Source organism: Molossus molossus, unplaced genomic scaffold (genome assembly GCF_014108415.1).
Source record: "Molossus molossus isolate mMolMol1 unplaced genomic scaffold, mMolMol1.p scaffold_m16_p_11, whole genome shotgun sequence".
Classification (NCBI taxonomy): Eukaryota; Metazoa; Chordata; class Mammalia; order Chiroptera; family Molossidae; genus Molossus; species Molossus molossus.
In genome coordinates this window covers 105064897-105090258 of record NW_023425346.1, presented here as the reverse complement: position 1 = coordinate 105090258, position 25362 = coordinate 105064897, and the positions used below count along the sequence as shown (strand labels likewise).

Sequence of the window (25362 nt, the reverse complement as noted above, 5' to 3'; positions counted from 1 at the left end):
GGCCCTTCGAGCATGGGGTGTTAGGGGACTGCATGGGGCTCGTACCCATGACCCAGGAAACAGTTGGGAGGAACCAGAGATTCAGATAAAGGGGAGGGGAGAGGGGCTGTCTCTGCAAGGGGATGTCAGCCGTTGGCGGGGACAGAAGTCCCGGGCCAGCTCCCTGGAGGGATCTTAAAGAGCCCAGGCCCTCCAGCTGATCTCGTTGGTCGGGGCCTGGAGGGGAAGAGGCGGGCATGAAGGGGTGGTGCGTTCTGGTGTGGGGTGGGGAGACGGTGTCGTTTGCTTGCAGAGTGGTCTGCTGACCTGGGCTAGTGAACCTATCAGAGCACGAGCTTGGCGGGGAGTCATGTCTGCAGCCACAGGCTGGTGGTGGGTACGAGGACCCCACCGGCTGCAGGCAGCCCTGGGTCTGGCTCCAGCCTTGCTGGCCAATGCCCCAGGCCTGTTCCGGTCTGAGATTGGAGGTGGGCACACGGCAGCGTCTCGCTGGAGGAAAAGCACGACATGTTAATAGAGAATAAGGGGACGATTCGAGATTTCCAGCCACCGCGCTGCGTGTGCGCCCGCGTGGTCTGGGCAAGGTCCGCCCGCCGCGGACTGAGGCTCTGTCCTGGGCTTGCCCTCGGTGGGATTCAGAGCTAAGCGGGGTGTCACCGAGCAGCCCCTTCCGAGCCTGTGGGTGCCCTTGCCCTGGACTCTCCACTCTGCCACGCCTCCCTGCCTGCCTCCCTTTCAGAGGAAGGTCGAGTGGCACCGTTTCCAGCCACCACCAAAGGAATGCCACCGCCAGCTTCAGAGTCTCTTGTCCGTGTTCAGTCGAAAGTGATGGTCGCCCTGGCCGGTTGGGCTCAGCGGTGAGAGTGTCGGCCTGCGGTCCAGAGAGACCCGGGTTCGGTTCCCCTAAGGGCACGTACCTCGGTTGCAGTTTGTCCCCGGCCCTGGTTGGTCGTGCGGGTGGCAGCCACTCGATGTGTCCCTTTCACGTCGATGTTTCTCTCTCTGTTCCTCTCTCTCCCTCCCACTCTATCTGAACAAAAAATGGAAAAATGTCCTTGGGTGAGGATAGAGAAGACAAGCGATTGTCGTAGGAGAGGCAAGCCCCTCACTCACGAGGCAGCAGGCTAAGAGGCGGGGACCGCTCACTCTCTGCCCCTCCTCTCTCCTAGGTGAACACTTGGTGCTCAGACAAACTCAGGATGAGGAAACACCGGCATCTGCGCTTGGCCGTCCTGTGCCTTTTCCTCTCAGGCTTCGCAGTGGCTCGAGCGCAGCAGCAGTCGGCAGGTAAGAGCCGGCGCCGCCTCGGGGTGCTGTTAGGAAAGGAACGGGGTTCCCCGATTTCAGGTCTCAGACCTCAGGAGCTCGAGGCCGGCGCAGACCCCCGTTAGCCAGGCAGAGGCTTTGGCTGGACTTGGGTTTGATGCCTTGGGGTTGGCTCGCAGCCGGCGGGTGGTCCCACTGAGCAGGAGCAGAAAGTTTGCATGGCAAATATTTGACCAGCAGGACAGCTTTGCCAGGTTCCTGGCCCCGAGCGCTTAGGACCACAGATGCCCCTTGAGAGCCGACACCCTTTTCCTTGGAAACGAAACAAAGGGCAGGGCCCTCTCTCCACAGTCCTGGGTCCAGAAACCTTTGTCAGCCAGAACCATCGAATCTTCTAGAAATCGCTTTCCCCAAACTGTTTTTAAAAACTGATCTTAATGAGCCCGATTAAGCACTTGCTTGCAGAGTGTTAGGAAACGAAGAAACCTTCCTGCACCGTGAGCTCAGAGGGTGACTAGGGCTCCTCCCCTTTGCCGAGAGCAGGGGGGGGGGGGGCGAGGTGGGTCCTCCTGCCAGGCCCGTAGTGGTTAGATGGTGGGCGCTGAGCAGCGCTCGGTGGAAGGCGCCCGTTGCTTGGGCACCGGGTCCGCCCGAGGTAAGTAGGGTCCAGGAATCTGCTGTGGTCAGCAAGCCTGGCCACCACTGCAGAAGGGCAGTCCCCTCGCACTCGGCCTCCTGGTCCCACGGGTGAGCGGGCCACCCGGGTTCAATTTTGAGCGAGAGAAATTATGTCCAACCCCTGTGAAGGCTCTTCTGGCCCTGAAAACAGAGTAAGTCGTTAAAGCAGCTTTCTCCCTGCTGAAAGGTCAGAGGACATCCGTGAAGGAGGACTCATTTGCGACAGGCATGTCCCTCGACATGGCCCAAAGCGTGGGCAGCTAGTGACCGTGAGGCAGCAGCTGTTTTCACGGTTCCCCCTCACCAAGGCCCCGTTTCAGAACCCCAAACCGGAGAGTGCATTTCTAAGACGGTGCTCACTCAGCTGAAACAGGACAGCCTTCCGATCGATCAGGTCAGGTGGGTTTTGAGGCTCCAAGTGCCACAAAAATCGTGCTTGAGTTAAAAGACACCCGGGATGATTTCTCCCACGGTGGAGCCTGCCCCTAGCAGTCAGTGACACCTGCTGCTACTGAGTCTCTGCGGCCAGGTGCCCGCTCCTCAGGTAAGTCAGCTGCCCGCAGGGCCTCGCCAGGGAGGTGCGGATTCTTCAGTCCGTCCAGCGCAGGCTGAGGGAGTGTAGGAAGTCACTGCTTGAACAGGAGGAGACTCTAAACCAATGTCTTTTTTTAAAGATGTCAAAAGTGGTGCTGCTGCCGATATAATATTTCTAGTGGATTCCTCTTGGAGCATTGGAAAGGAACATTTCCAACTTGTTCGAGAGTTTCTATATGATGTTATAAAATCTTTAGCGGTGGGACAAAATGATTTCCGTTTTGCTTTGGTGAAGTTCAACGGCAACCCACATACCGAGTTCCTGTTAAATACGTATCATTCCCAGCGAGAGGTCCTCTCCCACATTTCCAACCTGTCTTTCACTGGGGGAAGCAATCAGACCGGAGAAGGATTAGAATACGTAATGCAGAACCACCTGACTGAGGCTGCCGGAAGCCGGGCCAGGGACGGAGTCCCTCAGGTTATCGTAGTGTTGACCGACGGACGCTCGGACCACCGCCTCGCCCTGCCCCCGGCCGAACTGGCGTCTGCTGACCTTAACGTGTTCGCAGTCGGAGTTGAGAGAGCAGAGGAAGCAGCCTTAAGAGAAATAGCAAGCGAGCCGGTCCATAGGCATGTTTTCAACCCAGAGAATCTCACGTCACTTCATGACATAGTAGGAAGCATAGTCTCCCGTGTGCACGCAGCCGTGACTCCAGCCGGGGCCGGCGACACGGAGACCCTTAAGGACCTCACAGGTAACGGAACGTCGCCAGCTGCTGCCCGCCTCGCTCTTGTTTGGCGATAAGCTTGGCCCCCCGCTGGCCCCGAAGCAGCGCTGCGGCTGAACCATGGCGGGTGGCTTAGGGAAGAGATGGCCCTTCGCAGGTTTAAAAACAAAGGTTGCGGCGTTCTCCGTGGTCACCTTCCAGGGGAGAGCCTCCACCGGCGCTGAGAGGGCGTGTTTCTGAGACAAGTAAATTCTAACTCAAAACAACCGTACCCCACAAAAGGGACCGCTGTGACCCTTAGAAAGGAAAACCTCGGCATGGCCATTTGTGGTTGGGGTGCAGGGGCTGTCCCCTTAAAGACCCCTCCCCGTGTGGCCGAGTGGGGGTGGAGGGCGAGGCGTCCAGTCTTATGTCCAGTGGTGACAACAGAGATTCTCTCTGCTGCCCCATGGAATTCACTTCAGAGAGCTGGTGGAGTCGGAAACCTTGGCTCGGACCCAGTCCAGGCCTAGAGGGAGGAAATGGGGTGCAGGGAGCTGAGTGACAGGCAGTCAGAGAGAGGCAGGGCTGGAGGCCCTCTGGGCGTGGCTCCGGGCTGGTCTTCTCACACGTGCATCCTACAACCACGGCTGTGCCCACGGAGGCTCTCCCGCCCCGACACCCCGTCAGTGCCACTCTGGAGGTACGGATCAGGTGCCCCCCTCGGGTGGACTCCTGCACAGGGACATGTGTGGAAGGAACTGGCGGGTTCTTGAGGCGAAGTCGTGAGCCCTCGCTCCAGGGCTGTGTCTGAAAGACCAACAGGGAAGGAACTTACAAGCAGAACGTCAGATGTGCCGCACACGGCAGTCACGACCGATGCCCAGGGCTCGGCTTCCTCATCAGGGACGGGCAGGGTGGAGGGAGCGAGTCTGCGAAGCCGATTCCAGCGGAGAGCAGGACTTTAGGAGCATGGGCAGGGGGTTGAGGGGCATCGGGGCTTCGGAGACAGCAGCATGTCCCCTGAGACCAGGGAAGCAGGAGGTGGGGGTGAGGAGGGAGGAGCCAGCTGCCTGGGGCAGGCAGACAGGCCTTGGCTGTGAGCAGCATTTCAAAACGGGCCAACCCCAAAGTGTTTCAGTGGGCTGTCCCTCGGGTGGCTCCCCCCCAAGGCTCCCTGCGATTTCAGCTTCATCTAATAGAGAGGGGTGAGTGACAGCAGTACTGAACCTTTAACCCTAACAGCGTCCCCTCCTTCGAATGACATGCTTCACCTCCGTGTGTGTGCTGCTCCTGAAAGAAGGCGGGACCTTTGGAAATGACGGGGGCACCTGTAGGGACCCACTCCACTTGCTCCTATATCCCCAGCAGCCACACTCCACTCACTATCGCATTTCCCAGTACAGCCCCGTAACCAACCCGTGTCAGGAACAAGGAAGGGAGTCCACGGAGAAATGGGGCCTCTCTCCTTTACTGATGCTTTGAGCAAACCAGGAAAAAGAGTAGGTGGATTTGCCTGTGTTCACGCACCATGGGAATGAACAGAGAATGAGACTACAGGTGCCGAGTGAGCCCGCGAACATCTGTTTCCACACCGACCGTAAAACCTTTGTTTTTATGCCGAGAAAGCATCTCTGTCTTCTAGTGTCCAAGCCACTAGCGGCACCAGGGTGGACTATTAATCCTCTGTGCTGTCTTTTCTAATTAACTTCACTCTGCAATTCCTCCAGAGTCATGTCCCATCGCATGCTTCACAGAAAAATAAAATAATCACAATTCTCTGCTTATCGTTTGGGGAAAGGTAGTCAGCTAGGAAGGCAATGCACAGATGTCTGACGAGGTAGAGCCATTTCTTCTCATTGCCTGTCCACCAGGTAACTATTCCCCATGAATGAATATATATACATATATATATATTTTCATGGGGAAAAGTTACATAATTATATATATAATGTTAATAATTATATAATGTTATATAATTATATATAACATTATATAATTATATATATATACATATATATATAAAATGTTAAAAGATGGCCATTGTTCTAAATGAACTCTGCTCCATCAATCTCTGAAAGCTGTGTTTTACTTTTTTTTTTTTTTTTAATCCTCACCTGAGGACATTTTTCTATTTTTTGTTCAGATAGAGCAGGAGGGAGAGAGAGGAAGAGAGAGAGAGAGAAACATCGATGTGAAAGGGACACATCGAGTGGCTGCCACCCGCACGACCAACCAGGGCCGGGGACAAACTGCAACCGAGGTACATGCCCTTAGCGGGAACCGAACCCGGGTCTCTCTGGACCGCAGGCCAACACTCCAACCGCTGAGCCAAATCGGCCAGGGCTGAAAGCTGTGTTTTAAAAAAAACCCTCTTTTAAGTGGCTCTAAGACACAAAAACATTTAAGGGAACCTCAAGCTGAGGGTGCTCAGTATTCAGTGAGGCCTCCAGCAGGGGCTTTTCTTCTGCAAAACAGAAAGATTTCGAGAACTCATGAAACCCCACGATCTGTTCTGTATTTGCATAGAAAATGCAAATGTGATTTTTTAAATTGACCTTAACAAATAAAGAGAAGAAGCACCCCATGAGCTGGGGAAGGCGTGGTGCCCACTGCAGCGTGCTCAGGTAAACCGTGTCTCCAAGGGAGTTAAAGGAGCCTACGGTTTTCTAGGGACCTCGTGAAACTTTCCCTAGAAAACGCCACCGGAGGTGCGAGACGTGGGCCCTAGAGGCAGGAAGCCAGAGAGGTTCCCAGTGTTGCTTCTAGGGAGATCTGATTACCCTCCGACCACGGTGTGCCTTGCTGTTCACGAGAACCGTGACTCTCCAGCCTCCCGGGCTTCGGCTGTTCTGGGTGACCCAGCATGCCCCTGTGCGTCCCATCGTGTGTGCATAAGAGGACGAGGTTGTTTTTCCAGTGATGACAAATTATCCAACATTTTTCTATGACCTTCGAGAAGCGAAATAGTCAAGGGCTCTCCCTCGGGGTTCATTGATCTTATTTATATGATTGTAAATTGCAATCCAAAACTAAGTAATAAATTAGTAAGAAAGGTGTCATCCTGGGATAGTGTTTATTATGGACCCCGGGACCACTGTTAATTCATCTTTCAAATGCCTTGCTGTGCCATTTATGGGGCAAAGCTCCCTTGGTCCCTTGGGGTCATTGGTTTAGGCCTGAGAGATGTTGGGGAATTCTGTGGTGTGATTGGCAGAACCTCCAGTCATGTGATGGTGTGAGCCCTCTCATTGGCCTGCTGTGCAGTCACACTGCTGGTACTGCCCTCCCACAGATTCTTCCGGAATCTCATGTTTTGTCTAAAGATTGGCAAATGCTTTGGCGTTCTTAGCAAAGGCCCAGTCTTATTTAATTCTTTTGTGTCACAATTATTAAGAAGGTAAGATCTTAATTACTCAAGTCATTAGACCTTATATTTCCAAGTTAATCTGATACACTCTCACAGGATATTTCCAAGTTAATATCTTTCCCTGTGCAAAGAATTCATCTGCAAAGATGAGTGCATTTGAGGAAAAAAAGAGAGAAGGTCTGATTCTAGCAATTCCTGGCTCAGCTTAGCCAACGAGAGAGCGTGGGCCAGAACGTGATTTCACTGTAGCAATGCTGTTCAATTTCAGGAGACCAGACTGGCATCCTGTTTCCGCAGTGAAAATGAAACAATTTTGTTGGCACAAAGAAAAATAGTTTTAAGTATAAAATAATTACTGCCATTAAAACGATCAGAATGAATGGCCTTATCTATAATATTATAATTATACCCAAAATATAGTTTCCTAGTTTTAAGTATAAAATAATTACTGCCATTAAAACGATCAGAATGAATGGCCTTATCTATAATATTATAATTATACCCAAAATATAGTTTCCTAAAATCTCAGACTGGGAATGTCATATATATTCATGGGAAATCTCTTCCTGGTCTACTATGCACTTGCGTTATTAAACAAACGCTTACCAGAATAACTTTGCTTTTCCTATAGTTTAAATCAGCCTAATTTAAATGTTCTCACTGAGCCTTTGAAAGAGTCGACTCAGGTTTGTAGATTGACCGATTCCTCGGGCTACCGTGAAATCCCAGTTCATAGTATCAGGAATGGAAGTTTCATATTGGCCATGTTTATGTCCGTTCGTATGACCCGGAGCGGATTCCCATGAGGGGTCTATTGGATGCACACGCCCCAGGCAAGCAGGAGAGGATGTCATAGAAACAAGGTTGGATAATTGGGTCATGACTGGTTTCATATCACTCTGCTTAACATTGCTCCGCATTCCTGACTGGATACAGAGGCAACTGCAAAACACTTGAACACGCCCTCGAGCTCAGACCTGCACTGGGCTCTGCGCGACCAGTCGTCCGAGAGAAAGGAAACCACACCTAAATTCTCTCCCGGTATTTTTACCATGAAAACTGGAAGTGCCATTGAGCTCTCCTTTCAGATGAACCAAGTGGCATGTAAGCAATCTCTTGGTTTTTAAAGAAAAAAACAACAAAAAAGAAGCCATCATAATTGCTCAAGGCATCAAGGGCTTACCGTCCTGGTGAGGCGTCCCCAGGCCCCGAATCTGACATTCCGCTTTGCGGCTGTGCATTTGGACAAGGAAAATGCTTGTAGTCACTTGAGGACAGTAAGAGAGATGCCCAAGAAGGAGACTCATCTTTGGGCCTTGGCCAACGCCCGCCTCTATCTTCCCTGTAGGTACGATGATGCCCTGAAACCGCATTGCCCTCCACATGTGGTAGAAATGTCTAGAACACACACCCACCTTTTTGCCCATGGAAAAGCGAATGTGCTCCCTAGGCAGACGGCGGGGCGACAATGGGAAAGGAAGGTCCCTCGCCGACACCACCGAATCTGAGAGTTGCCTCTTATCCTTCCGGAATGCGGAACGAAAAGAGAATTTCACGTTCCTTAATCGACATGTGTTTTGTGTGTCTGTATTTAGTGTTTCTCACTGGTTTCCAAAGAAACACGTCAGAACCCCGAGCGACGCATGTGGTCACGTGTTCTAACGCTTTCACGTTTTTTTGCATTTCTCTCTTTTAAAGCACAAGACTCTGCTGACATTGTTTTCCTTATTGACGGATCAAACAACACCGGAAGTGCCCATTTCACAGTCATTCGAGACTTCCTGGTCAATCTCCTTGAGAAACTGCCAGTCGGAACTGAGCAGATCCGAGTGGGGGTGGTGCAGTATAGCGATGAGCCCAGAACCATGTTCTCCTTGGACTCCTACGCCACCAAGGCTGAGGTTCTGGAGGCGGTCAAGGCCCTTGGGTTCCTGGGCGGGGAGTTGGCCAATATTGGCTTCGCCCTTGATTTCGTGGTGGAGAATCACTTCACCCGGGCAGGTGGCAGCCGAGTGGAAGAAGGGGTCCCCCAGGTGCTGGTCCTCATAAGTGCCGGGCCTTCTAGTGACGAGATCCGCGACGGGGTGGTGGCGCTCAAGCGGGCTGGCGTGTTCTCGTTCGCGCTGGGAGCCCAGGCCGCGCCCAGGGCAGAGCTCCAGCACGTAGCCACCCATGACAGCTTGGTGCTGACGGTCCCGGAACTCCGTAGCTTGGGGGACCTCCAGGAGCAATTACTGGCGTACATTGTGAGAGTGGCCCAGAGGCTCATTGTCTTGCAACCGCCAACCATTGTCACAGAAGGTACGTATGCCCGTCCCGCCACCCGAGGGGGACGGGGTGTTCTGTGTGTCGGTGTTTGTGGAAGGAAGGCGGGCGCCTCCCGGAACGATTCGCCTCAGGAGCACCTGTAAGTACCGCAGCCGGGTCCCCTCCAGGTGAGCGGGCTCTGGGACGCGATGTCTGTGATGGCTGGTTTCTAAAAGGCGGAGGACGGACGAGTGAGGGTGGAGAGCCCCCGGAGGACCGGGGGTCGGAGAGAAAGAGCTTCCAAGGCCAGCTCAACAGACCTGTTCTTCCGGGAATCACCGTGTTCTCCCCTGAGAGTGCAGTCGGGCTGAGCAGGGATCTCAGGGGCTCGGTGCTATCCCGAGAACGGCCCTGGGGAGTCAGCACCTTACAGGTACACTCACAGATATGGGGGCTGCCCCCCAAGTCCCCTGTGTGCTGGTGTGGAGAGGTGTGCCGTGCAGGTGAGCCATGCCCCAGCACTCACCTGGCGCACAGCTCAGGGCCAGCTTCCGGCAGGGTTAGGACTGGTTCTTCTGAGCAGAGACACTCCAACATAGTCTCAAGGGAGGGTCCTTGGCAAAAAGTCCAAGTGGAGTCATGTAAAAAATACAGAACCAGTCCAGTCCCATAAATACACGCATGACAGCTGTGGAAGCGGAGTGTACCATTTACGTGAGGATACGGTGGTGCTGGGTGCCCGGCAGGGGAAGAGCTGCAGACACAGGTGTGCCACGTGGCATGGACGGGGCATCCCCTCTGTCCACCAGGGATCGTGTTCCCAAGGGGACCAGGCATCAATTCGAGGGGTGTGACATTATATCCTGAAGGCCCTCTCGGTGTTCCCCAGACCTCGCTCTGGTTGAAATACAACCTGCCGAGGTTCCCGGGGTTGCACGCCTGAGCACAGACACACGGCTCGCCCAGGTGTCGTGAACACCGCCGGGGCGCAGGGCTGCGGGGTGCTGGCTGGCGGCGGAGGGGGTCCAGCAGGGGAGGACAGTCCTGTTCCAGGGGGGCTTCAATTCCTTTTCGTTCTGGGCAGTGCGTTGCCCTCGTTTGGTGTCCCCAAAGTAACTAGCGGATCGAGCGCCAACTCCTCGTGTACAAACATCACCTTTAATCTTTGTGATCAGTTTGTAAATATTTGGCAGACACTCGACTGTCTGGTGTGAGCCAGATGGAAGGGCAGGCCCTGGAGACAGGGCTGGTGGCCGAGACCAGTGTGGCCGCTGGCCCGTCAGGGTAGACCAATGCCCACACCAGTGTCCCCCGAGGTGGACGAGGACACGCCGGGGGCTGTCATGGAGGAATGGGTCAGAGTTTGGCAGAGTGGTCAGGGCAGGTGGCCTGCAGTCACCTGAAGAAAGGCCAGCAGGGGAGGGGCAGCGGGAAGACAGTCCCGGGTACACCCCGCAGCGAAGAGGAGCCGGGCCCCCCAGTGGGAAGAACTGAGAGGCACAGACAGCTTTGTTGTGGGCACAGGCTTGCGAGGAGCTGGGTGCCCACATGCATGGGGCTGGGAGGAGCAGCCGGTGAGGGGGGACAGAGTGTGGGGTGCTGGGGGCCGGTGAGGACAGTGTCTTCAGGAAGTCCAGCGCAATGCGTGGGCACCGGGCCCTGTGACTCAGGACTGTCCAGCTGCCTGGGAGTGAGAGGAAGGGAGGGCGGGACGAGGCTTTGTCAGGAGACGTGACGGAGGAAGGGCCAGAGCACCGAGGGCAGGCCCCGGAGACGGACAGAGGCACGCGAAGTGGGCAAGGGGCCGACGGGAGCCCGAGTGAGCACATCGGGGCTCCAGGTTGGCGGGAGTGGTGGAGTCTGAGGGGGCTGGAGGGACGAGGCCAGGGGACAGGGAGTGAGATTTCAGAGTGATGTCTGCGGACCCCTAGACCCAGGTGCTGGGGACAGGAGGCCATGGCTGAGTCACTGCAAAGAGGAGGCTAAGAAGAGCCCCGAGCCCCCCTGAGAGCAGGGTGGACAGGAGCCAGCAGCGAGAAAGGCCATGGGCCTGGACAGTGGGGGACGGTCTGCTGGGAAACAGGACAGTCGCCCGTCCTGGCTGCGGGCGGCAGGGAGGCGGGTCTCGGGACACGGTGTTGGTCAACAGGAAGGTGCAGGCAACAGGTCAGCCGGAGCTCAGGTGCCCCTCCCAACAAGGGGCCCGCGTGGGGTGGTGCCTGGTCAAGAAAGAGGGGGTCCCACTGCAGGACGGGGGGGCATGCCGAGGGTGAGCTGGGACCGGCGGTGGGCGTCGGTCTGGCTTTCTGGTCACACAGCACGTGGGTGCTCACCTCTCCCTGAGTACAGGAAACCACATCAGCCTCAGCCCTCCGTCTGTGGGTGTCAGGGATGTGTGCGTGAGTGTGTGGGCCTAGGGGTGCCCGCTGTCCCGTCCGCGTGTGAAGAGCACGCCTGTGGCTGTCCGTGTGGCTGCATACGTGTCCTCCACGGAGCGAAGGAGGGGCGAGGAGAGGGCGTGGGTCAGCAGCTCGTGCCGTGAGACTCCCACACGCCTGTCGGTCTCCACGGGAGCCCACGACTTGCAGTATATTATTTACATCATGACTTGGCCCCAAAGCCTCGGTCCCCATGTGCCTGCTCCCAGTGCTTGGGGTCTGTGTGTTCTCTTAGAGAGGAGAGTACGGACCCATCAACGTCCGTCTAGTCGCCCGTCTAGCGAGTTAGGGTCAGTGTGTGCATTTGGCAGTAGGTGTTCACGAAGCCAAGACTGTGACGCAGAAGGGCCTCTGAGTTGTCACTGATCACCGCTCCAATGATCTGAGCCATGGCTTCTTCACGGCCTCGGAAACCCAAGCCTTAGATTTATGGCTGAAAAGACCTTCTTGACATTTTAAGTGACAACATGCTAAAGAGGTGGCCACTAAACCTAAATCTATTTCTGGGCAACAGGTTGGTAAGATGTGCCCAGTGGGTGGGGGATGGGCGGGGAGCCCAACCTGCTGTCCGGTAGGGAAGGACACGCCATCTGCCAGGACAAGCTCCCCGCTGAGCCAATGCAAACCTCTTTGGGTGGAAGGAGCCGGGTAGAGTCCTAGTTGGATGTGGCTAGTGAGACTGTGCTACTCACTTTCTGACGTTGCTGTCCACAGTCGTCGAGGTCAACAAGCGGGACATCGTCTTCCTGGTGGATGGCTCGTCGGGCCTGGACCCGCCCAACTTCAGCGCCATCCGCGACTTCATCGCGAAGGTCATCCAGAGGCTGGAAATCGGGCAGGATCTCATCCAAGTGTCGGTGGCTCAGTACGCAGACACGGTGAAGCCCGAGTTTAATTTCAATGCCCACACGAGCAAGAGGGAAGTCATCACCGCCCTGCGGAGAATGAGGCCCATGGGGGGCTCGGCCCTGAGGACCGGCTCCGCTCTGGACTTCGTTAGGAACAACATGTTCACCAGCTCGGCCGGCCACCGGGAGGCCGAGGGGGTCCCTAAGCTCTTGGTGCTGTTCACAGGCGGCAAGTCCCTAGATGAAGTCAGCCAGCCGGCCCAGGAGCTGAAGAGGAGCCGGGTCCTGTGCCTGGCCGTTGGGAGCAAAGCCGCCGACCAGGCTGAGCTGGAGGACATGGCCTTCGATTCGTCCCTGGTGTTCAAGCCGGCCGAGTTCCAAGTTGCCCCTCTGCAGAGCATGCTGCCCAGCTTGTTGGCGCCTCTCAGGACCCTCTCCGGAACTGAAGGTACGGTGGGGGCGGGGGTACCAGGCATGCCATAGGGTGGCCTCCAGGGGAGCCTTGGAGAAAGGAGACCGAAGGGAGCTCTCCTTGTGTCCAGTTAGGAGACCACTCTAAATGTCGATGCAAGAGAGGCAGACAGGACGGATTTCACGTTTCCGTGTCCCCTGAGCAGGGACGGAGGGACGGGGCCGCCCTGTGATACAACTGCATGTCTCACGGTGCCACGCAAATGTCACAAACTAAGAACCGTCTGATTTAATGTAGGGTCAGGCGGCCTGTCTTGGGGGCTTTCAGCTGAGGAGGTCATGTCTCCATCCCTGTCCCTCGTGAAGTCCCAGTGTGCTGTTTGTCCTGGTGACATCTGTCCGACCTCCTTCTCCCAGCACCAAGCTGCAGCCTGGAGCTCCTCTCCGGCGCTGATGGTCCTCTCCTAAGGGACCCGACCCCGCCTAGTGCAGGACATGAGCCCTCCTCCTCCCTCTCGAAGGGGTTTCCTGCCATGCAAAGCGTAGAGAGGGGCACGAAGAGAGAAACACAGTGGCTCTTCAGATCCCTCGTTTAACGTGATGATCAGCGGGAAGTTACTTTAAAAAACATCCGAGCAGCCTAGGGGCTTAGGAGTGAGTAAGTGTGACGCGCTCTCCTTAAAGAAGATGAATATCATGGAGACAAGCTTTTCCGCCACCAGCTTGACCACTGGAAGAGTGTGCAGTACATGACCTGTGTTGCCTGGCCCATGTTGTATGACACACATTGCATGACCCATGTTGCATGACCCATGTTGCACGACTGCATGCTTTCTCCTTGGCTCTCCGATCTTCTGAAACCCCCTCCTCTTTCCGTCTGTCTTTCTCTCTGTCTGTCTCTCTCGCTTTTGTTCTCTTAAAAATTCCACTCCGTGCTCTCGTGGCCACAGTACGATGGGTAGAACACAGGATAAAATCAGTGGCTGGTTTAAATTTCAGTGAGCCACCAGGGAAGGGATGGGAAGGACTTTCTTCAAAGGGCATGTACTCAGCCTGTTGGGGAAACACTCTAACCGGAGAATCCCACTTCTGACTCTTCATGTGTACAGCCCCAGCCAAGCACAGCAAGTAGACTGTGTTTTAACATGTTTCCGGGATCCTGTGACCTCATCCCGGAAGAGTGCCCATGGGCACCCTGTTGGATTGCCGCCTGGCAACCCGTGGCGCCCCCGGGGAACGAGGGCGGTAGGAAAGGACATGTGGGTGCTCCTGGGAGTCCCTCAGATGGGAACTGACCGAGGTCACTGAGCTTTCCAGTCATGAGGGTCTCAGGCCAGCTTGGGTGGACGCTTCCCAGGCACCTGTCAGGGAAGCCTCGTGAAGGGGTGGAGGTGAACCCCGAGGGCCCACTGCACACACGTGGTCACAGACACGAGTGGGGCAAAATGCCACAGCACCCTCGCAGAATTCATTCCCGGGGGAGGGTGTTCGGGTTCGAGGACCCCGATCCTTCGGTCGGAAGCATTCTGCCTCTGGCGCCGTGTCTCTCTGTGAGCCAACCTGGTCTCGTAAACTTGTCTGTCGATGTGTCGCAGAAACACCAGCCGCCCGGAGCGGCGTGCGTGGCCCCCGCCACGGTCCACGAGATGGCGCGCTTTGCCTCCGCGATGTCCCGTGTCCTGTGTGTCGTCACGCGTGCACTCGCTGCAGGCACACGTGCGTGCGTGCATCTCACCATGTTCTCTGTGCTTCACCGCAGTTCACGCAAACCAAAGGGATATCATCTTTCTTTTGGACGGATCGGTCAACGTCGGAAGGACCAACTTCCCCTACGTGCGGGACTTTGTCGCGAACGTAGTTAACAGCCTCGATGTTGGGAGTGACAGGACCCGAGTGGGCTTAGTGCAGTTTAGCGACTCCCCGGTCACGGAGTTCTCCCTAGACACTTACCAGAGCAAGGCCGACCTGCTGGCGCACCTGCGGCGGCTGCAGCTCCAGGGGGGGGCGGGCCTGAACACAGGCTCCGCCCTGCGCTATGTGCATGCCCACCACTTCACCGAAGCCGGCGGCAGCCGCATCCGCGACGGCGTGCCGCAGCTCCTGCTCCTGCTCACGGCCGGGCGGGCCGAGGATGCCTTTGTGCCAGCGGCCAGGGCGCTGGCCCAGGAGGGCGTCCTGACCTTCTGTGTGGGAGCTCCCCAGGCCGACAAGGCCGAGCTCGAGCAGATGGCCTTCAACCCCAGCCTGGTGTATCTCACGGACGAGTTCAGCTCCCTGCCCACTTTGCCGCAGCAGCTCATTCAGCCCCTGACCACGTATGTTAGTGGAGGTGTGGAGAAGTTCCCACTCACCCAGCCAGGTAACGCCCCCCACCGCGCCGGGCCCCCCCCCACCTCCCCGGCAGGCAGGTGGCCCGACCCGAGCTCAAGAGCATGGTGAACTGCGGGAACTCGGTGGACTCCCTCTGGCTGGTGTAGTCGAGGGGGTTTGAGACACTGTACCAGCAAGGTCGCGTTCTCTGTCTGAAGGTGTTCGTTCCTGAAACAGTCTGGACAATGCGGCTCACGCTCCGCAGATCTTAGCCCACCCTTCACTCATAGCTGTGAGGATGCTGGGGAGCAGGCCCGGGTGTGAGTGAGAGGGTGCAGATAGAGACGGGTTCCCCGTCACACGTGAGGACCCCCACTAGAAATCACAGTGCTTTTCCTAAACTGACATTTAAAAATATATGTTTTTTTTCCTTTATTGATTTTACAGAGAGAGGAAATGAGAGTGAGAGAGAGAGAGAAACATTGATGAGAGAGAACATCAATTGGCCGCCTCCTGCACGCCCCCCACTGGGGATTTGGGCAAGTGCCCTGACCGGAAATCGAACTGGTGACCTTTTGCTGCAGGGTCGACGCTCAACCACTGAGCCACACCAGCCGGACTAAACTGGCATTTTTTTCATGTTCAGAATCTGCTGTATGTAGAAATGTATTTGTTGTCAATGCCACCAAGGTTGCTGCCGTTGTCACGGTGACATGATTGGCAAAGGAAGCCTGGTTTCTTGTTCCCACTGCAAATGGGCACGGTGGTGAGGGGCGCACGTCCAGCGTGCTGACTCCGCACGCCGGGCGGGAGACGGAGGCGGTCATCCTTGTTTTCTTGTGTAAATGCAGCAGTTTGGAAAGTAGGGACAGAGAGCCTGTTTCACAGAACAATGACGGACACTGTTTTGGGTCCTGATCCGTAACCTCCAACTTCATGCAAAGATAATCCCGTTATAGCTGGTGTATTCATCTTGACTCAGTTATCCCTGGGTGATCGACCCATATCAGCCTTTGTCAGTAGAGGTAGGTCAATTTTTTAAAAAATATGTTTTTATTGATTTTTTTTTTTTGTAAGAGAGAGAGGAAGGGAGAGAGAGATAGAAACATCGATGTGAGAGAGAAACGTTGATCAGCGGCCTCCTGCACGCCCCCTATTGGGGATCCAGCCTGCAACCCTGGCAGGTGCCCTGACTGGGAGTCCAACCAGAACCTCTCAGTCCCTGGGACAGGCTCCATCCACTGAGCCACACTGCCCGGGCTAGGTAGGTCGATTTTTAAGCAAAAGGACAATAAGGACCACATGTTCGATAGTTCAGTTTAGACGTTTGGGAACACTGTCCTCCTGGAAGCTCACACCGCTCTGGGCTCTCCCGTCTGGCTCTGCTGAAGAAACACGCTGCCAGAGTGTAGACGCGTCCTGTTCCTCGGGTCCTTTGCCGTGTGCTCTACTTTGAGACGGACATTTTACGGACAGCTGCTGAGGGTTCGGTCTTCCCTTGCTGGTACAGTGATCGTCAGAGGAATTGCAAAACCCCCGTAGGCGAATGTCGGTGCTGCTGGGCTGAAGTCAGTGTGGCCCCTGTTATGTTTTTGAGCCTCATGGTGTCCTGACTCCTCTTTCTTGTAGAAAGCAAGCGAGACATTCTGTTCCTCTTCGATGGCTCGGCCAACCTCGTGGGCCAGTTTCACGCTGTCCGAGACTTCCTCTCCAGGGTGATCGACGAGCTGGACGTGAAGCCGGAGGGGACCCGGGTGGCCGTGGCTCAGTTCAGCGACGATGTCAAGGTGGAGTCCCGTTTTAACGAGCACCAGACTAAGCCTGAGATCCTGAATCATGTGAAGAAGATGAAGATCAAGACGGGCAAAACCCTCAACCTGGGCTACGCGCTGGACTATGCGCTCAGGGTCATTTTTGTGAAGTCCGCCGGAAGCCGAATCGAAGACGGGGTGCCTCAGTTCCTGGTGCTGCTGGTGGGCGGAAGGTCGTCAGATCCGGTGGAAGAACAGGCCCGCCGGCTGAATCAGAGCCCCGTGGTGCCCTTCATATTACAGACCAGGAACGCCGACCGTATCCAGTTAGAGCTGCTGGTCCCGTCCTCTTCCTTCATCCTGGTCACAGAGTCGATTCCCAAAATTGGGGAGCTCCAACCACAGATTGTGAACCTCTTAAAGACGGTGGATAACGGGGCGCTGATTTCAGGTATGAAATCCCGGCTGCGTCTGCAGCTCAGCTCCGCAGGGTGTGGGTTGGTGTTGGGCTGCCGGCTGCGGGCCCTCAGGGGAGGCGGAACCTCCGGACATGGTTTCTGCAGGAACAATGGAAGATGACTTTCCGTTCCCCCTTGGACTCTCTCTTCGTTAGGGCAAAACAGGAGAATCAGGGTGATGAATATTACTATTTTTTAAATATGTATTTTTTCTCTATTGATTTGAGAGAGAGAGGAAAGAGAAGGAGAGAGAGAGATAAAAACACCGATGAGAGAGAACATCGATTGGCCGCCTCCTGCGTGCCCTCCACCGGGGATCGGGCCCACAACCTGGGCACGTGCCCTGACCGGGAATCGAACCACGACCTCTTGGTGCAGGGTCGACGCCCAAACACTGAGCCACACCGGCCGGGCCCAGGGTGATTATTTTGAAGGACTTTAGAGTATTTCACAATAAGACACATGATAAAGATTTAGACATATTCGTGGTTAAAAACCTTTTTTTAGAACTCTGGTCGGTTTGGCTCAGTGGTTAGAGCATCGGCCCACGGATCAAAGAGTCGTGTGTTCGATTCCAGTCAAGGCCATGTACCTCGGTTGCGGTTCGTCCCTGGCCCTGGTCGGGGTCATGCAGGAGGCAACCAGTTGATGTGTCCCTCTCACATCGATGTTTCTCCTTCCCGCCACCGCCACTGTACAGGAAGATAAGTGGAGGTGGAAAATATTCTCGGTGAGGATTAAAAAAAAAGAGTAAAAATCCTTTTAAGAAACACGATTTTTACTCTGTATGGAAGGCACCCGACAGGGTCACACTGTAGTGATGCCCACCTTCGTCTTCATCCCTGTCTGGCGTAGTGAGTGTCACTGTCAGAATTCCCTTCCTACACGGGAACACAGAGCATGATGGGAGACAGAGCCGTTCCCAGCACCAACCGTGGGAACAGGTGTCGTCGACAGCGCCCTGCCTTCGTGTTCAGTCGCGGTTCCTCTGCCGACACAAACACAGTGACCAGAGGGATACATTCCGTGTAGAACCCTTTGCTTACAGACTGAGAATCTGTTCTTTCTGTGCCGACCGCTGGGCCCACATACAGTTGATTTGGGACGGGGACCGGACATCTGGGTTGCATCCCCTTCACGGACCCGCTGTGACTGGCAGCAAATGATTGGGAACTGCCACGTGCCACCTGGTGACTGTGAGGCAGGCTCTGCCCCCCGCTGTCTCCGGGCCCCGGTGTCTCCTCGAGTCCCCTTTGAAAGGGAACAAGCCCCCAAATGAAAGGGCTTCCTGTGTGAACCGGTGAGCTCCTGTCCTGGGGCTGCTGGAGCGACTCAGCACATCGGAGAGGCTTGGAGCAAAATTCACGCGGCATCCTACAGTTTCAGGGGCTGGGCGTGCAGAGCCAGCTCCGCGGGGCTAGAACCAAGGGGTCGATAGGACTGCGTCTGCCCTGGAGGTTCTGGGGACTGTCCGTTCCCTGGCCTTTCCGGCTCCCCGAGGCCGCCTGCGGTCCTGGGTTCGTGGCCCCTTCTTCCGGCTCCCACGTCTCCTCGGACCTCTGTTTGCGGCCTCGGGGCTTCTCCCTCTGAATCTGACCCCCTTGTCTCCTCCCTCCTGTAAGAACGTCCCCAAAGTCAAGGCCTGGGGATTCCACACTGAACATGTTTGTGGGGCCACTATTCAGCCCAGTGCAGCGGGCAGGAAAGTGTCCCTCTCGTGTCTGTGGGTGTCATCGGGCTGTCTTCCTCCCATTTTCAGGTGAAAAGGACGTGGTGTTTCTGCTCGACGGCTCAGACGGGGTCGGGAGTGGCTTCTCTCTGCTGAAAGATTTTGTCCAGAGAGTGGTGGAAGGGCTGGACGTGGGCCCGGACCGCGTCCGGGTGGCCGTGGTGCAGTACAGTGACCGGACCAGGCCCGAGTTCTACCTGAATTCATACATAGACCAGCAGGGCGTGGTCGATGCCGTACGCAGGCTGTCCCTGCTGGGGGGACCCGTCCCCAACACCGGGGCTGCGCTGAACTTCGTCCTGCGCAACGTGCTGACCGGCTCGGCCGGGAGCAGGATGGCGGCGGGCGTGCAGCAGCTGCTGTTCGTCCTCACGGCCGACAGGTCTGGCGATGACGTGAGCGGCCCCTCGGCGGTGCTGAAGAGGGGCGGGGCGGTGCCCGTCGGCATTGGCATCGGAAACGCCGACCTCACGGAGATGCAGACCATCTCCTACGTCCCGGACTTCGCCGTGGCCGTTCCCACCTTCGGGCAGCTGGGGGACATCCAGCAGAACGTCCAGAGGGTGGCCCGGCTCAGCACCGAGGACATAATCAAACTGCGAGGTGAGGAGGGGGCTCCGGGGTCCCTGTTCCTTGAAACATCTGGGGCGACTTGTTGGGACCGGGGTGTTCTCAGTTTTCTTTCCTTTGCCGTATGGGGTGCCAACTGGAATTCCCTGAGTTGGGAACTGTGTTTGGTCCTGGGGGCCAGAAATGGCAGAGGCCTGGGGAGATGCTGAGGTTCATGTTTTTGGCCAAATTAAAGTCTGACAGAAGGGCCTGTTACTCGCTCATCGTGTAGCCTCCCAACCCTGCACAACGAGAGGTGCGGGGATCTGAGGGCGGGGCCCCCCACCTCGTTGGCCGCAGGGGTTCCTTCAGGGTGGGTCTAAGCTGCCCGGGAGGCCCAGCCAGCTGCCTTCCGTGACCAGTCTGGGAAATGTTGGTATTTCCAGAGCTGAAGTGTAAAGACTGCTTTCGAATTTGCTTGGTGCTGAGAAGGGTCTTAAGTGACCGGAAAACCACCTGGTTGTATGGCTGCAGTTTATTCTTCCCCCACGTTCTGGGCCTGGTTACAGTGGGAGCCGGCCACTGAGAAGGAAGGGGTCTGAGACATGTCCACCCCTCGGAAAACATCCCGCAGGGCCCCTGGGGGGGGGGCGGACAGCCATAATGGCCAAGGGGCTTCTCCTTGGGGCTCACGTTCCACAGAACAGCACCCACAGCCTCAGGGAGTGGGGGGGGGGAGGGAAGAGACCAATCAAGTGAGAAAGTCAGGTGCAGGACCCATGCCCTTGGGTGAATGGGGGGTGGGCAGGGTGACGGACACAGTGCGACGAGGGGTCAGCTTCTCCTCACCAGAATGTTCTGAAGGGTTTGTCATCAGATATACGTGGGCAGTGGCGACATAAACAGAGGGAAAGAGGTTTCTGCCCTCACTCCGTGCCCACGTCTGCAGGGGCGCGGGGGCGCAGGGGCGCAGAGGCACGTGCTGCAGGGGCCCTGTCGCGGGGTGCCTGTGGAGCCCCAGTGTTCGGGTGCCACTGGCAGTGCCGGGCACAGAGTCCAGCTTCTCTGCTGCCGCACAGGGCTCCTGCCCGTCCACTCCCTCTCGTCCAAGGACGATGTCCTTCCTGTCTCCCCACCCCGTGTCTTCCGTGCTCCCCTCCTGCAGCTCACTCTGCGGTGAGCTCCCGCACCCTCCACGACTGCGCTCCGCACCCACCTCATCCTGCCCTCACTCTGCGGCTCCACACGGAGCGTGCTCCTCAGGGCCCCTGCCCCTGGCCGAGCCCGGTCTCTTCTTCCTGTCACCGCCCAGGGGCCCCCTCCCCGCACCACCCCGCTGCATCCGCAGTGCTAGTCCCGGCCTCCCTCCGAGTCACCCTCCCTTGTTCTTTGCGGGGTCCTCCTCTTCCTGACTTGTCCTCGCTCTGCTAGGACTCACGCATTTTAACCACAAGACTTAGAATTAGGATACTTCGCCCGCCGGGTGGCGATTCCATGACAGCCCGGGAGGTGGTTTGCTGATGCTGAAAAGTGGACGAAGGCGAAACCCACGCTGTCTTTGGATTGCAGGCGCAGGCGGCAAGAAAGATGTGGTCTTTCTCATCGATGGGACCCAGCGCGCGGGCCCCGAGTTTCCGTACATCCGCATCCTCATCGAGAGGCTGGTCGACGCGCTGGACGTGGGCTTCGACACCACCCGGGTGGCGGTCATCCAGTTCAGCGAGGACCCACGGGTGGAGTTCCTGCTCAACGCCTACACCAGCAAGGAGGAGGTGCGGAACGCCGTGAGGCAGCTGCGGCCCAAGGGCGGCCGGCAGGCCAACCTCGGGGCCGCCCTGGAGTACGTGTCCAAGAATATCTTTAAGAGGCCCCTGGGGAGCCGGATTGAAGAAGGCGTCCCTCAGTTCCTGGTCCTCATTTTGTCCGGGAAATTGGGGGATGAGGTGGACGACGCGGCCGTTGAGCTCAAGAAGCACTATGTGGCGCCATTGACCATCACGAAGGACAGGGACCTGGAGGAGCTGGGGAAGATCTCCCTGAGCCCCGAGTACGTGTTCTCAGTGAACACCTTCCGGGAGCTGCCCGGCCTGGAGCAGAAGCTGCTGACGCCCATCACGACCCTGAACTCGGAGCAGATACAGAAGATTCTGGCCAGAACCCCCTACCCTCCCGGTGGGTGTTGCTGTTGTTCTCTGAGAGTTTGGGGTACAAAATAATAGGCTCAGTTGCACTTTGTCCTGGCCCTGGTTGGGTAGTGTGGGTGGCAACCACTTGATGTGTCCCTTTCATATCGATGTTTCTCTCTCCCTCTCCCTCTCTCCCACTCTATCTGAACAAAATATTGAAAAAATGTCCTCGGGTGAGGATAAAAAAAAAGGCTCAAAGAGCCGTGGTCCTCATGATGAGTTACAACAAAATGAAGGCACCTCATGATCGAGCCACTCGGGCCTATTGCTGGTTGCCGGGCGGGGGAGGAGGGAGGACACACAGGGTAGCCAGCCACGCAGTAGCCCCGGATTAGAAAGGACTTCTGATAGGACACGAGCCGAGGATGTTTTTATTGATTTTTAGAGAGAGAGGAAGGGGGAGAGAGAGAGAGTAAAACGTTGATGTGATAGAGAAACATCGATGGGTTGCTTCTCGTACACACCCTGACTGGGGACCAAACCCACAACCTAGGTATGTGCCTTGACAGGGAATTGAACCTGCAGCCTTTTGGTGTACAGGTTGATGCACTAACCAACTGAGCCACTGAGCCAGGGCTAAATGTTTCTTTCATTTATTTAAAATTTTATTTTTATTTTTATTGATTTCAGGGAGAGGGAGAGAGAGAGAGAGAGAGAGAGAGAGAGAAGCATCAATGAGAGAGAACATGGATTGGCCGCCTCCTGCATGTCCCCTACTGGGGATTTGGCCCACAACCTGGACATGTGCCCTCATTAGGAATCAAACAGGTGACCTCTTGGTTCAGGGGTGGACGCTCAAACACTAAACCACACCAGCTGGGCAATGTTGCTTTTATTTTTAAAATTGTTTGTAACCCAGACCGTAAAACTGAAATTAAAGTTGAGTAAACTCAGAACGTTTAGGAAAACTTAAAATATTTCAAGAAGTAGTTACTGTTTGGGTAAAAAAAGCCCACTTTTAATGATTTTTTTTCATAATCCTCACTTGAGGATATTTTTCCATTTATCTTCAGATAGAGTGGGAGGGGGGAGAGAGAGAGAAACATCAACGTGAGAGAGACACATTGACTGGCTGCCCCCCGCACAACCCCGACGAGGCTGGGGACTGAACCACGACCAAGGTACGTGCCCTTGACCAGAATCGAACCTGCGACTCTTTGGTCTGCAGGCTGACGCTCTAACTGCTGAGCCAAACCGGCCAGGCCTGAATGATTCATGTTAAAAAGCCCAAGAGATAAGCGCGGGGGGCTGAGGGGGCAGTTCTAACGGCACTATCACGGCGCAGTGCCAAGCCTGGAATAAGATGCCAGGTTCAGAAACGGCGCTGACTCCAAACAGGCGCGTGTGGCCTGCCCTGAGCTCTCGGGTCTGCCTTTGTCCGCAGTTGTCCACAGCGACGCCGCCGACGTGGTCTTCCTCATCGACAGCTCTGACAGCGTGAGGTCCGAAGGCATCGCCCACATCCGAGACTTCATCATGGGGCTTGTCGGGAGGCTCAAGATCGGCCCCAACAGAGTGCGAGTGGGTGTCGTGCAGTTCAGCAACAACGTCGTCCCGGAGTTCCTGCTGAAGGCCTATAAGACCCAGGCCGAGGTGCTCCAAGCTGTGCGGCGCCTGAGGTTCATGGGCGGGTCTCCGCTCAACACCGGCAAGGCTCTGGAATACGTGGCGAGAAATCTCTTTGTCAAGTCTGCTGGGAGCCGGATCGAAGACGGGGTCCCCCAACACCTGGTTTTGTTTCTGGGTGGAAGGTCCCAGGACGACGTCTCCAGGTTTTCACAGGTGCTACGCTCCTCAGGGATTGTGAGTTTAGGGGTCGGAGACCGGAACATGGACAGGACGGAGCTGCAGACCATCACCAACAACCCCAGACTGGTCTTCACGGTGCGCGAGTTCAGAGATCTCCCCAACGTAGCAGAAAATGTCCTGAACTCGTTTGGACCCTCTGGGGTCACTCCCGCACCTCCGGGAGTGGGCACACCTATGCCCCCACGGACAGGTACGAGCTCTGGGACCCGTGATTACAGCGTGTGATATTGATTTTTTTCAGTCGAGAAATGTAATTAGCATTCATTTGAATAATTTTTGTCTCAGAGGGTTGTTGCTGCCGATGATATTAGACATTAAATACTAGAATAATAATGAGCTGAAATTGCAGAATGAAATATATCTCAGAAAGCATACGGTCACTGATTCTTCTGTGAGACTTCCATGAGCTTCTGTGGGGCTGATGTACCCCACTGAGGGGTTCTGGGAAGGTGCCTTGCGGGGTGACCACAGGCGGCCCTCAGAGGAGGACGAGGACCGCATCACTGACGTTGGCCAATCCATGACCCTCTCTGCTCAGATCTTGACCACTTGGTATAATTAGGAAATTACCCCAAATGCCAGTGATTTTCAGCAGGGTCCCGCAAAGCTCTCAGGATGCTGGCAGGCACCCCCCAAAGGCATGTGGGGTCTGCTCCGCATTTTCCAGTCTGCTTCTGCAGACTGTCCTTGATCTGCCTCTAGCACAGGCCCCGACTCCTACCAGACGTCATCCTTTGTTTTTGACCAGAGACAAGTGTTCAGTGTCTTTCCTAAGACGCCCGAGGCCGTGGACCACTGAGTCCAGAGCAGAGCCCCATGCGGTATGGGGTAACAGGGGCTCCGTCTCACGGAGTTCTCGCCGGTCCTTCCTTTTTTGCTTCAGTGATGCATCCTGTTCCTCCTGGGTTTTGGCCTCGTGTTGCGAGGGCTGTGAATTTGGAACTGTGGAGACGTAGGTCAGCACCCCGCTGTGCACCGTGAATAAGTTACAGGGGTGTCTTAGGTCACTTGTTTGAACTCAGAGCTTGTATATTCGTGTGCGGCTCGGGAGACCCAAGTTCTCCTCGTGTTCGTTTTGGCCCGTCCTAGATAAGAAGAAGGCAGACATCGTGTTCCTGTTGGACGGCTCCATCAATTTCCAGAGACGCAGCTTCCAGGAGGTGCTCCAGTTCGTGTCCGAAATCGTGGACACGGTGTACGGGGAGGGCGACTCCATCCAGGTGGGGCTGGTGCAGTACAACTCGGACCCCACCGACGAGTTCTTCCTGAGGGACTTCTCCACCAAGCAGGACATCATCGACGCCATCAACAAGGTGGTCTACAAAGGGGGGCGGCACGCCAACACCAAGGTGGGCCTTGAGCACCTGCGGGTGAACCACTTCGTGCCCGACGCGGGCAGCCGCCTGGACCAGCGGGTCCCTCAGATCGTGTTTGTGATCACGGGCGGGAAGTCCTCGGAGGATGCTCAGGAGGCGAGCCTGGCCCTCACCCAGAGGGGTATCAAAGTGTTCGCGGTGGGCCTGGGCCATGTCGACTCGGAGGTCGGGAAGATCGCGTCCAACAGCGCCACGGCCTTCAGGGTGGGGAACATCCAAGAGCTGTCGGAGCTGAAGGAGCAGGTGCTGGAGACCCTGGACGACGCCATGCATGAGACCTTGTGTCCGGGGGTGACTGACGTGTCCAGAGGTAACGAACCCCCTTCCTGGGCACACTGTCCATTCCGCCTGTCCAGGTCCCCAGAGCTGCCCTGTGGCTTCCTTAAGCAGGGGGTTCCTTCGTGCATTTCCTCCTGTGCCCGTGGGTCGGGTCCTGGTGGTCACAGTTATGGGGCATTCTTCCAGGGTCAGAGCGGAAGCCTGCCCTTCATGCCCTTGGAAGATGGATTTTTCTCCCTATTCTCTAACCCCCCAAATAATTCAGATCTGCTGATCCCCGGTTCCGTTTGTAGGTTTGTTAGATCGGTCACATGAGACCAGAGTATTTGAGCTCTCAAGTGCAGGGACTTGAGAGGCATCCAAACGGCAGCCGTGTGTCCCGCCCAAATCCATCAGCACGGCGAAAAGAGCAC

General features: G+C 56.0%; 1 protein-coding gene across 1 annotated transcript in view; it reads left to right on the top strand.

Annotated features, from left to right (window-relative positions):
- Positions 1–1199: 1199 nt before the first annotated feature.
- COL6A3 (collagen type VI alpha 3 chain) overlaps positions 1200–25362 on the top strand; it is a 61567-nt gene continuing 37404 nt past the window's right edge. Inside the window, exons 1-10 of the mRNA XM_036253369.1 lie at positions 1200–1287; positions 2619–3236; positions 8257–8859; positions 11958–12539; positions 14262–14861; positions 16442–17014; positions 18781–19353; positions 20869–21471; positions 22870–23484; positions 24384–24980. Coding sequence (XP_036109262.1) covers positions 1200–1287; positions 2619–3236; positions 8257–8859; positions 11958–12539; positions 14262–14861; positions 16442–17014; positions 18781–19353; positions 20869–21471; positions 22870–23484; positions 24384–24980 — 5452 coding nt within the window. The remainder of the gene's footprint in view (positions 1288–2618; positions 3237–8256; positions 8860–11957; positions 12540–14261; positions 14862–16441; positions 17015–18780; positions 19354–20868; positions 21472–22869; positions 23485–24383; positions 24981–25362) is intronic.